This window comes from Cottoperca gobio, chromosome 21 (assembly GCF_900634415.1).
Source record: "Cottoperca gobio chromosome 21, fCotGob3.1, whole genome shotgun sequence".
NCBI classification, from domain to species: Eukaryota; Metazoa; Chordata; class Actinopteri; order Perciformes; family Bovichtidae; genus Cottoperca; species Cottoperca gobio.
Window position 1 is genome coordinate 20,348,541 of NC_041375.1, and position 12,490 is coordinate 20,361,030.

The 12,490-nt window shown below is 41.6% G+C and overlaps 1 protein-coding gene across 1 annotated transcript in view; it reads left to right on the plus strand.

Annotated features, from left to right (window-relative positions):
• LOC115026633 (sentrin-specific protease 7) overlaps positions 1 to 11,469 on the plus strand; it is a 15,114-nt gene extending 3,645 nt beyond the window's left edge. The window contains 23 exon segments of the mRNA XM_029459512.1: positions 1,005 to 1,104; positions 1,393 to 1,458; positions 1,568 to 1,683; positions 2,668 to 2,916; positions 3,386 to 3,507; positions 3,847 to 3,965; positions 4,565 to 4,886; positions 4,986 to 5,113; positions 5,662 to 5,766; positions 5,868 to 5,901; positions 6,370 to 6,597; positions 6,875 to 7,293; positions 7,579 to 7,709; positions 7,938 to 8,054; positions 8,166 to 8,282; positions 8,605 to 8,700; positions 8,787 to 8,937; positions 8,939 to 8,996; positions 9,071 to 9,117; positions 9,211 to 9,254; positions 9,556 to 9,624; positions 9,708 to 9,858; positions 10,008 to 11,469. Coding sequence (XP_029315372.1) covers positions 1,048 to 1,104; positions 1,393 to 1,458; positions 1,568 to 1,683; positions 2,668 to 2,916; positions 3,386 to 3,507; positions 3,847 to 3,965; positions 4,565 to 4,886; positions 4,986 to 5,113; positions 5,662 to 5,766; positions 5,868 to 5,901; positions 6,370 to 6,597; positions 6,875 to 7,293; positions 7,579 to 7,709; positions 7,938 to 8,054; positions 8,166 to 8,282; positions 8,605 to 8,700; positions 8,787 to 8,937; positions 8,939 to 8,996; positions 9,071 to 9,117; positions 9,211 to 9,254; positions 9,556 to 9,624; positions 9,708 to 9,858; positions 10,008 to 10,145 — 3,084 coding nt within the window. The 5' untranslated portion in view covers positions 1,005 to 1,047 and the 3' untranslated portion in view covers positions 10,146 to 11,469.
• The last annotated feature ends 1,021 nt before the right edge of the window (positions 11,470 to 12,490 follow it).

Below are 12,490 nucleotides of genomic sequence, written 5' to 3' on the forward strand. Positions count from 1 at the left end.
CTCTCTCTCTCACTCTCTCTCTCTCTCTCCTCTCTCTCTACTGCTCTCTCTCTCTCTCTCTCTCTATCGCTCTATTCTCTCTCTCTCTCTTCTCTCTCTCTCCTGCTCTCTCTCTCGCTCTGCTCTCTCTCTCCTCTCTGCTCTATCTGCTATCCTTCTATATATCTCTCTCTACTGCTCTCTCTCTATCTCTTGATTATCTTCCTCTGATCCTCTATCTCTCTCTATATGATCTCTCTCTCTCTCTCTCTATGTCTCGCTCTCTCTCTCTCTATATATATCTCCTGCTCTCTATCTCTCTATCTCTCTCTGATATCTCTCTATATCTCTCATCTCTATCCTCTCTCATATATATCTCTAATCATCTAATCTATCGCATTCTATCTCTCTATCTATCTCTCTCTCGCTCTCTCTCTCTCTTCTATCTCTTCCTCTCTCTCTCTATCTCTATTATCTCTATAATCATCTAAATATATCTCTGATATCTGTTCTAATCTCTCTCTATATCTCTCTCTTCTCTCTCTCTCTATCTATATATCCTCTCCTATCTCATCTCTGATATCTATATCCTGCTTATCTCTCATCCTATCTCTCTCTAGTCTAATCTCTTCTCTCTCTCTCTCCGCCTCTCTCATTCTCTCATCTAATCTCCGTCTGTACATATCTCTTATATCTATCTCTCAATCTTAGTATATTAATCTCTATATGTATATATACTAAACCAATTATATTTGTTACATGCGAGTCAATGTTTACGTTTATCTTGTTGAGCTTTGTTTTAGCTGTATGTCTATTTCTGTGTATGTACAGAAACAGACATACAGAGTCAAATTCATTGTATGTGTTCACATACTTGATAATGATTCTGATAAATGCTAGCTTAATAAAGAGACATTCATTAATATATTTCTTCATCAAGAATGTTCTTGTTTTTGGGAATGTAATAGACACACTAGTATTTTATGTATACTATACATGTTAAAATGATGGACGTTTTTGTTTAGTTTTTTCTTAGTGTTCTTGCTGTTTCTTCCCAAATTGTGGACCATGATGGATCAAAGAAGAGCCTTAACTATTCCATTTAATGTTGACAAGGATAACTTGGTATGTGTGACTCGTATTTTCATGACATGCATGTTAACATGAGCTTCTAATGTGCAGCATGAATTGCTTTCTCATCCTGGCAAGAAACTGTAGTGCTAAATTCTGTTGATCAGTGAGCACCCTTCCCTGTTAAAAGAACTGGATCTCCTTAAAGGCAGGAGTCCCATTGACTGATTTAAGCACGAGTAGCTGCAGTAGCTTTGCTCATTTGAGCTTTCTGTATTTGCACAGCTCCACACCCTTTGGCTGTTGCTTATCATTCATAACTAACCACCCTGTGAATTTTAGGTGGAAAACCCACTCAAAATCGCCATGCCATGTCTTTCATCAGAGTGTGGGAAGTTAGAAAGACAGGTACAGCGTTATCTTGCTTTCTGTGGGACCACATGAACAAATGTTATGGCGATGGCATGGCTATTCTGGAATATCTTTGATACTCACACCGTTGCCTTCCCTTCAACAGGTTTCCTGGACTGCATTTGCAGGTTTTAAACGCAAACATGGGGATTCACAGCATAAAAACGGATCAATGCTGTTTGATCACAAGCACGCGGCCAGGGTCACTTTGGAAATGGCCAGGTAAGCAGGCGCCGATAAGAGACTTTTGACAGATAGACTTTGTTTGTTTTTGTTTGCAGGCTGATCCACCTGATCGATGTGTTGCAGTATGTTGTGTGGCTTACACTAAACTGTTGGATAACTTATTTTCCAAACTTGCTTCCCGCTTTGCTACAGCAAATATAAGTTTCCTTTTAACAACTAAATTATTCAGAGGATAATAACAACTCTGGGTAAAGATGATCAACCTTGAACTGTTATCTGCTACCCACAACATTAACGCAACGCGAACAGTAACTCTGGACTACTGACAGAATTGTACCCTGAACTGCACTATACCCCTCTGTTCATCAGAGTTGACGAAATGCACACCTAAATTGAAATACAAATGAACTTGCCTTGCCGGTGTAGTTCACTGCAGTTCCCTTAACTTTCAACACTTCTGTCTTGCTGTATTTGTTATCTAACTAAACCTATAAAACCTCTTCAACAAGAATTTGAAGACATCGCTGTGCAACTCCATGACAGGAAGAAACATTTCTACGTGTAAAGCTACAAATATCATCATATCAACGAGAAACCTGTGACACCACCACTCCTCATTCCTCCATGTTTCATATAGAAATGTGGTGTTTAAGCAGTTAGGACCTTTGTGACATAGTCCTGTTTATTTCAAAGTTCACCCCCCCCCCCCAGGTTTTGTTGAAACACAAGCTTGCTGTGTGTCTCTTGTTTGTGTGTATAGTATTAATCTTGCACATTGCTTTAAATTGCACTGCTTAAAAAAACATTGCTTATACGCACCATGACTCAAGGCCAAGCTTATCATGACTGCACACATGGCTTATCTACACCCCTCCCTCTTGATCAGCTCATATACACAAAGTCTGACCTGCTACGGTTGATGAGCTATAAGCTAGACTACCCTTAAAGGGCTACGATGTTGCTGAGAGGACGCTGCTCTAGAAAGGTTGCGAGTAATTGCTTCTGTGTTTCGTCCTGCAGGAGGAAGCCCCGTCTGATCCTCACCGATGTCCTAGAGACTGAACCGGGCAAGGCTTATATGAAAAGAACAAAACTGAGTTGTAACTCGGGAAAGCAAGGACGGGTGTCAAGTGCACAGAGGGAGAGTGGTCGATGCAGAGAGGAACCCCTGATCTGCAAAGACATGAGGTCCGGTCAGAGGGAGGCTGATACAGACAAGAGTCTGAGCCCTAAATGCAACCAGAAGACCATATCCTCGCCCTCTCCAAGGTAGGAAGCCACGGTTAAAGGAATAGTTTGACATTTTTAGATTATACGCTTTTTTGCTTTAGCTTTATTCCTGGGAGACTTGCAGCATCGTTGCAACAACAATAATAAAGATAATCCCAGAGATAGACAGCTGCGAGAGAGAGAAGGGAGACGTACACCATTAAGTGCCTGACTGTGAATAATGAGACAGTGGTTCTCTTTGTCTTACATGTGATGTTTTACTGGTAAGACTTAACCTCCAATAGTCAGGATAATGTGGGGGCTTTCCACATACAATGACCGGACAACAAACCGTAACAGGTATTCTTTATTAGGGAAAAAGTGGTGATTTTATTTGGAATAATACCACACAGAAAGCTTTTACAACTTAGATCAAATATGTGATTCTGCATCCGTGTTTGTTTTTTTATGTGGTTCATTATTAGCATATAAAGTGTTACATGTGCTGTTAATTCTTTTATGTCTTCAGGTCAAGACTCCGGAGAAAGTCACAAAATATTGATGACGAAGAGGACGTGGAAGAAAAAGATATCGAGGAGGTGATAATAGGAAAGAACAACGAAGACGACTTCAAATTCGCTGAAGTTGTAGGTGTGTGACATGATTTCATTGTTCTTCACTGAGTTATTCTGATGATGGTTTTCGTTAAAGCTTTGACTTCATCACTTATATTCCCCCAACCTTTTTCTTATATGTCCTTTTTTAAGTGTTCGGGAGTATTTATTGATATTTCTTGACCTTGCGTACAGAGTAAATAAACAGATGCAACACTTTACAGTCGTGAAACACAGCAGGATCTACTCCGCTTTTCCTTTTTATAAGCGTGTCTCCTTTTCTCTTTGCTCATAATGGTAGTGGTCCTTGTATGTCAGTGCCCTATGTGCTTATTTTAGCCGGATAGGTTGATCGTTGTTTTTCCATCTGATACAGATTGTGGGTTGTCAGTGAGATGGGAGCCTGACGACGATACAGGAAGTTGTGATGAGTTCCCGCCACCCAGCGTCAAGGACAGGTTGACTGATCCAGAAAAGAAAGGACAACACAGTGTGGTGAGTACAGGGTCACAGAGGGACTCAGCAAGAAGTACACTGTGCCCAAACATTCCTACATGAGGCACTAAACAAGAGCGTGTGTGTGTGTGTGTGTGTGTGTGTGTGTGTGTGTGTGTGTGTGTGTGTGTGTGTGTGTGTGTGTGTGTGTGTGTGTGTGTGTGTGTGTGTGTGTGTGTGTGTGTGTGTGTGTGTGTGTGTGTGTGTGTGTGTGTGTGTGTGTGTGTGTGTGTGTGTGTGTGCCAACTTTTTTGGCCTCGTGTTTTGAATAAGCCCTTAAGTCACCTTTTCATAAAAGTCATGATTGTGCTCACTTGGTGTTTCCATAACACTCCGAGTCTGAAATGAAGTACACACATTGGTGCAAATTAAAAAACACTCCTCTTACTTTCCACTGGTTCCATCTTTGTGGCTCCTTCCACAATGTTTTGTCATGTTTGAATAAAACTTCACATAACTTTTACTTAATAGAGACCTTATGTTTGAAAACAAATAGATTAACTCTGAAGACGCATCTCTTAAGTCTTCCTAACCAACACGGCTCTAGTTTTCTGGTTAGCTCACAAGCTGAGGTGCTGCATTCTGTGCCGTCTCAACAGAAGAAGCAAAGAAAGGATGCAACGTCCCAGTGCAACGGAACAGGCAGCCCCAAACGCCACCGTGAGAGTGTGCTTCGCCTCACCAGAGAAGACGGAAGAGACGGAGGACAGTCGCCTGCACCTATTTGTCTGGAAGAAAACAGAGATTCGGAGGGCTCGGACCGTACCATTGTACAGTTCACGGTGGGAGCAGAGGATCAAACGGAAGTTCTGATGCCAATCGTCCGCCCTCATTCGGAGGTCGGAGACTCTATTACCACCCCCAGAAAAAGTCTTTCGTCTAGCCAGGACAACGCGACGACACCCGTCCCCTCTGAACCCAGTGAGTGCACACAACTTGCAAATTCAATGCAATCTCATTGTACAGGGAAAGAAAAAGTCACACTGGGCCTGATGTGTTGTTCATGTGCTTGTATTTCAGTTGTGCTGTCCAGTGACGATGAGGAGAGCGGTGACGCTGTCTCTGTGCGAGACGCAGTCATACAGCCACAATCCCCTCAGGAAGCTGAGGCCAAAGAGCCAGAAGCTTCTGACCTACAGGACATGCAGGTTGGCAGAATGTCTTCCTGTATTATGTTTGGTCCATACCTCTTCAATGCAACATAAGCACGGTTTTATAAAGGATCAAGAATGTTCCTGACTTAATCCTGATAAGAGCAGAAGTTAAGTTTAGTTGATTATGATGCCTGCAGGATAATGCCCTCCCAGAACCCACTTTTATCTCCTAATTAAACAGTTACTATTATAAAATGTAGCTGTCCATGAAAAACTATATTGGCAGTGAGGCCTGCGATCACGGACGCATATTTATTTTTATCCCTCATGCTAACAAGATATTATTAAGAGATGTTTTGATATTAAGATACCAAAAAGTAGCAGCTTATATTACTGTCAAATACACTGTCATTCTTCTTACTACCACTAGATGGCGCCAATGTAGTGAAGTTTAAGGAATCCACACGTAGGCTTTAAAATATTGAAAAACATCGTGTGTATATATTTATTATTGTACTGTTATTGTGTTTTATTGTACTTTTATTATGTATTTCTTTCTGTAGCAATTCTCCAAAACATGTGTGTATGTTTGTGTGTTGCAGGTGTTGCATGTAGTTGTAGATGCTTCTCCCAACCCCACTATAGACTACTCTTTCTCCACGCTGCACTGTGGAGGTTACCAAGGGAAAGCCAATGGAGACATCATGGTAACTTTTATAAACCAAACATGCATTTTGCTGAGGTTTAAGTATTTCTATCACATATCTGGAAATTGAGTGTAACACATTATTTCCTCTTTCTTTCACAGATCGCAGACCAAGAAATCATCATTCCACTGAAAGGTAATGATGTGAATATTGTGTGAATGTGTGAATTACACTGAAGTATGATCACAGTGCGTGTGGGCTGTGGCCGACCTGCGCCCTTTGGTCTGGGTTGTTTTAAAATCCTTGTTTTGGTCATGCTGTCTGCACACGTCCACTCCCAGCTTAGAGGTCTATTTCAGATGCTAAAGTATGTGTGTGTTCCTGGATTAGACCCTCATGGCCCGAGAGCACTTTCACCTTCCGTGCCTGTGAAATCTCCCTTTCAGGGACCTCAGGTGGTCCAACAAACAAAAAAACACTTGAACAAAAGGAAAGAAAAACGTAAGATAACAAAACAAAAATGTAATTCAAATAATTAGGTTGACAGTTGACAGAGGTATCATTTTAATGGCTGTAATTATTATTAACATTATATGTTAATGCATCATTTGATATCAACAATGTGAGCTGCTAAATTCACCCGACCACTTCTTTCTCCCCCAGACGCTGATGAACAGGTGGAGGTGACGCTAACCCTGAACCGTAAAGACATGAGGAGGTACAGCGTGTGGGAGCAGCAGGAACTGGAGGACCGGGAGTTTCACTTCAACAGCGACGTGGAGCCTTTCCCTGCCGCCATCCTTCTGTTCTGTGTGTCGGAAACTGCTGCAGCTGCCGTACAGCGAGACCTCCTCAAGCTGTGTGCCAAACAAGATGGAATCAGGAGCACTGGTGAGACCGCTGGACGGCAGGAGGACACGTCCGCCTTTCAACTTTTCTCAGCGTTGTTTGGAAGACTAGTTGCAGTCAAAGCAGGCTGAAGTGTTAAACAGATGCAGACTAGATTTCTACTGTTGGCAGCTTTGTTTCCATATTTTAGGTTTGAATTAAAAAAGTTTTTGTTTCGTATTTCTTATATCATTTTAAGTATTGTTTGATATGTCTCATTATTCTCGATGTAAATCTGTGAGATGTGTGATAAGATTATGATTTTCTCTCATTTTAATAGACACGGTGAGCCCGTTTATCCTGCTGACGCTGAGACATCCTGTGGAGGGAATGGAGGGGGCTTTATTGCGCTCCTTCCTGGACATTGACTGTCTCAACAGTCTGGCACATGAATCCATCCACGGGGCAGACACAATTTTTAGTTTGGAAGACTTCCACACTCCTGTTCTTTCTCTGGATGATAGCATAGACCTGATAAGAAGAACTGGACTGGACTCTCCCCTGCTGACTCTGCTGGGCCTCGAGAGCTCTGACCCACGTTCTGATACAGACGAAAACACCCCGCCACACATCCAGTGGGAGGCTGATTCACAGGAAGAGACGGTACTGGAGCTAGAGACGGCAACAGAACAAAGCACGGGGACAAAACTCAAACCAGAGGAGGATCGCAAAGAAGAAGAGCTGGAACAGCCTTCTATGGTAAGATGAAGCAGTGTCTACCTGATCAGAGGAGGCATGTGTTTACTAGTTGTGACAAGTTGCATCAGAGCGATTATCTGTGGAATAATTGTATAGAGTCCCAAAAAAGTAAAATGGTGCTAAAAAAACAAGAAAAAAGCAAAACCTTCTGAAGAAATAAGCATAACCCCCCCTTAAATCCTCTTGCAACCCCTCAGATCTGTTCTGTGTTGGCCTGGTGGATCTCCACTGCTCACATGATTATAATGTAAATTCTGCTCCTGTGACACGCATTTCCTCCCACAGAAGAAGAAGAAGGAGGAGCCTGCTCCCGTATACACGCTGTGCCATCGGAGAACCAAAGGATCTTACCACGTGTCCCTGTGTAAACCAGACTCCATTTGGACTAAATTCAAACATCACGGCCTCGCTCGAAGGCAAGTAACCGACATTATCATATATGCAGCTTCCCGTACAGCCCTGTCCAGCAGGGGGCGGGCACCTGGCTTCCAAAGTAAGATTCTTGCAGCCAATGCAGTTCACTCTTAGGAATAAGTTAGGTTGCTCTGTGCGCTGGCAGTTGCAGCTACACCTGGTACATACATGACCTGTCATCTACTGTAATCGTATTCCGGCTCATTATTCTTTCCTCCACCTCTAATTAGGTTGATACAGTTTCCTCCTCCGCCTTTGAAAGGAGGAATAACCGTCACGTTGGAGGACCTGCAATGCCTCGACATCGGGCACTTCCTCAATGACGTTATCATTGACTTTTATCTCAAGTAAGTAGCACGCCTTTAAGCAATACTCTGCAAGGTTACTTTGGTTCCACACACGTTTTGTGGGAAAGAGATGCACTTTTGAACAGATTGTGTTGATGTGATTTTCAACAGATACGTCCTCTTGAGTGCCTCTGATGCTGTGGCCGAGCGCTCCCACATCTTCAGCAGCTTCTTCTACAAGCAGCTGACGCGGAGGGACAACGCCAGTGAAGGCGTTACCAGTGACTCGTGAGTAGTTCTAGCAAAAAATAACGAGACAAATCTTTTCAGCTTGGTACGTAATGGTTCTGGTATGTACTGCTTCCAGGAAATGGCAACAGCCTCACACTCGAGTCTGACGTTTCCAGGCATCAAAATGGAAACGCCATAAGTTATCAACTTGGTGTAGCCTTCAACTTAATATTTCAGAAGTTAAATGAAGAATAACTTGCTTTACTATTTCACTCAGCACCTGCTCACTTGGTGCAAACCCTCCTGCACCCCCCATGTGTCTACAGGTATTTGTATGTACGTGAAACACTTTTAAAACGTTACTCTTGTGTGCACCCAGCTGTCAGAGGCAGAGGCGGCACCATCGGGTGAAGACATGGACTCGACATGTGGACATCTTCAAAAAGGACTTCCTGTTTGTGCCCGTCAATCAGGAGTGAGTTAAATATATCATGAAGAGGTGTCTCGCTCAGTTTATGTTTGGTACATCACATGTATCACGTTGCTTTGTTGTCTGTTTAGGGCTCATTGGTATTTAGTTGTCATCTGTTTTCCTGGACTGGACGAAACAAAATCCGAAGCCTGGAGACGTCCGAACTCAGAGGATGAGACGAGTCAGGGTGGGACGGGAGAGCTTCAGGAACAAGGGTCTCAGAGCCCAAATTATATCACAGGAGACGCCACCTACACCACCAACATTAACACACAGTGACAGTGTGGACACAGAGACGGGTATGCATGGCTTCTCATTGCAATGATCCTGTATTTATTCTGAAGTTAACGGTTTATGTCTTGTGTGTTTTTAGAAAAGGCTCAAGACAAATCCACTAAAGACCCACCGCCTGGTCCAGTGGTGAGAACTTATTCTGTTATGTGGTCACCAGGAATAACAATATTTTGTCTCGCAGACTATTTGTTTTTTACCAAATGTTTTCTTTGTTTGTAGAACTGCACAGAGCAGACGTTCCAGAAGAAAACTGTTAGAAAGAGGTGAGTGCTTTATTCTGCTGCCTAATATATGAGACGGGTGCAGATGTCATACTTGATGTGTGCACTTAAAAGATAATGGTTCAACATTTTATATTGTATGCAGAATGCATTGAGTTTATTGCTTGCATTATACATAATATTACATATCGCCACCATTATTCAGTGCAGTTATATATTTACATGGCACGGCTCTTGGTCAACCTACTGCTTGCAGTTACACACTACCATAATAAATATGTAAAAGAATACGCCTTATGTGCATTTAAACCTTGAATGACAGACGTGCCTCTCCTCTCTGTAGGCCGTGCATTCTTATCATGGATTCGCTGAAACTTTCTCTTCATGAGCGAGTCTTCAAACTCTTACGGGAGTAAGTACGACACTTTTAAACCGTCCGTCTGCGTGTTGTTTTCTTTGTAAATGGATGTAAGAGGATGTGCATTTGTTCCTCAGGTACCTGCAGTCTGAATGGGAAGTTCGTCGCGGTTCATCGAGGGACTTCAATCCTGATCAGATGCAAAGCTCACACTGCAAAGTTCCCCTGCAGGACAACAGCAGCGACTGTGGCCTCTACTTGCTGCAATACGTTGAGAGTTTTTTAAAGGTAAAGCGTTTGTCAGCATCAAAACACTCCGAGATGTTTTAATGTGATATTGGATCAGCAACGGCTTTACATCTTTATCTTTAGATGAAAACTCAGTTGGACATTTTAAAAGCATGTGCAACTGTAATTAATTCTGCTTCTGCTCTCAGGACCCCGTGGTGCATTTTGATCTCCCTCTACATCTACAACGATGGTTTCCACGGCAGCAGGTGCGGAGGAAACGAGACGAAATCAGAGACCTGGTACTTAACCTTTACAGAGATCAGAACCTGGACACTGACACATAGACACGTGAAGAAGCTCTGATGTTCAGTGCATTCATTCCTGTAGCCATTATACATCACTGCTCATACTGAGCATGAATTTAAAAATATTTCCTTTGAAATATATATGCTTTTATTGTTTTATGCATTAACTCGAACAAAACATGTGAACCTCTGACTATCTGCGGGTCCTCTGGGTGAACATGAGGGCATCAATTATGATAAACGGGGAGCTGTCCATCCAACTAGTAAGTTTTACCGTAGTTTACATCCAGACATGAAAATGTTTAACACCCCTTGAATTTTTAGCGATTGTTTTTTATCCTGCAAGATATTTTATAATGTAATTATTTCACATTTAAAATCATAGTTAAATTGTTTTTCAAGTGTAACAAAGGTAAGGTTGTAAACACTTTTTCTTTTGGAGTTTACTTGCTTTTCTGAGACATTTGAGGTCATGTGTATATATTTCAGTCTCAGTCATGGGTTTTCTAATCAAAGCTGTTCTTATTCTGAATTGTTTTGCATCGGAAAACCGTTAAAGGATGAACACAGGCATAGTATGAAACACATTTCCTACGTTTCCTGTCTGAATTTCTTGGGAACTGGTATCCCAACATGAAGCAGCGATGTTTTCCCCATTGTTGTATCCCTGTGCCAGATGGGAGTACACCAGGATGACTACTCACCTATCATTGAAACAAAGCGTTACTGTTCTATGCTACCATTTATCTGTGACAACCCAAAAATAATATTGGGACACATTAACACCTGATCATGGACTATCAATACATGCTACTTGTGTTGAATTGTAAATCATACTTCTGATAGTCATAAGGCATTGAAGTAGTTTGAAGTCTCGTGGGCATTACCTTTTATTTAGATTTGACACACTGATCCTTTTGAAAGTAGGTTGCGTCATGTGAACTACTCCGTGTATAGTTTAAGAAGGAATATTTTTGGAACATAATGTGGGAGAAGAAGTTCCCCGTCATGCACAGAATACTTATTTATTCATTTCAGCGCCACTTACTATAACTTGTGTACAACATATAACACGTTTCAATCGTTAATACAACTTGCAAAAAGTTCAGGGGTGCTCATTTATTAACATGTGTGACAGTACGCTCTCAAATGTAAAGCCTGCCCTGCAGTTTGTGCCTACATTCTTCTTTTCAGCAGTGTTGATAGTCTTGTAGATTTTCCTCCTTTTGTTCAGATGTTTGTATCACTTTCAACACTTAATGTTGTTTTTGTTTTTAGACATTGTGTTGGATGAATGTACAGGAGCTGATTCCAAAACATCTTTGGTTTCAATCGTATATTAAAACTAGAAGACCAAATAACACTTGTTGTTCTGTTGGTTTGTGTCTTGTTTTTATTTCCATCTCCAACCACATACCGAGACGTTGTATTAAACATGCCCAGATTTCTGTGACTAACGCCAACTGGTCAAGAGTGGGGTCCTGACTCTTGACCTCGTGTCCTACTTGGTAACAAGATAAAGATTAGAGGTTGGTAACTAAAACAGAGACTGAAAGTTTGTGTTGTAAATCAGCTGATTTAGACGTTTTCTTTGCTTCCAGTCCTGAAACCCCCCCCCCTTTTTTTTTTATTACTGTTAATAATTCTCCTTTTTGACCAAAGCGAAAAAAAAAAAAAAAGCTTCTCTTTGAAATGTCTGTACAACAAAATGCCAATATAATCTGTCCAGAGGGTTACATGGTTGGCTTAGGTGTATTTACTGTCTCAGCCTGTCGGATCCCCTCAGTCTGACCCTGAGTAATCCCCCTCCCATTCTGTATGGCAGTGTGCCGCAGCCGATTGGCGTTTACAACATCTCATCAGTTGTTTGTTTATTAGGTAAACCCAGCTAAAGTAATGCAGTCTAATAAATCAGTCCTGCAATAAATCATACACTGCATTAGTTTGAGGTGTACCTTTTTTATAAAGACTTTTTAGAACAAATGTATTACGCTAACACAGAAAGATTTCTAAAACAATTGTTATTTATTTATTAAAAATGCCAAGTAAGCGGCATGGCCTAGCGTCACACAAATATCTCAACAACTATTGGATGGATTGCCATTACGTTACATTTTGTACAGACATTACATTTTTAAAGGCTGTATAATTATGATGATCCTTAAACCTTTCACCTAGCTCTACCTAAATGTCATTTTGTCCAGTGCTTTCAGTGGTTAATGACATTTTACAGCCTGAGCATTTAATGCTAATTAGCAAAGATTAGCATGCTGCCACGCTTGATTAAGATGGAGAACATGGCAACATTATACCTGCTAACACCAGCATGTTGGCAGTCATAGTGAGCTTCTTACCGCCATTGTCAGCTTACTTTAACCTAAATT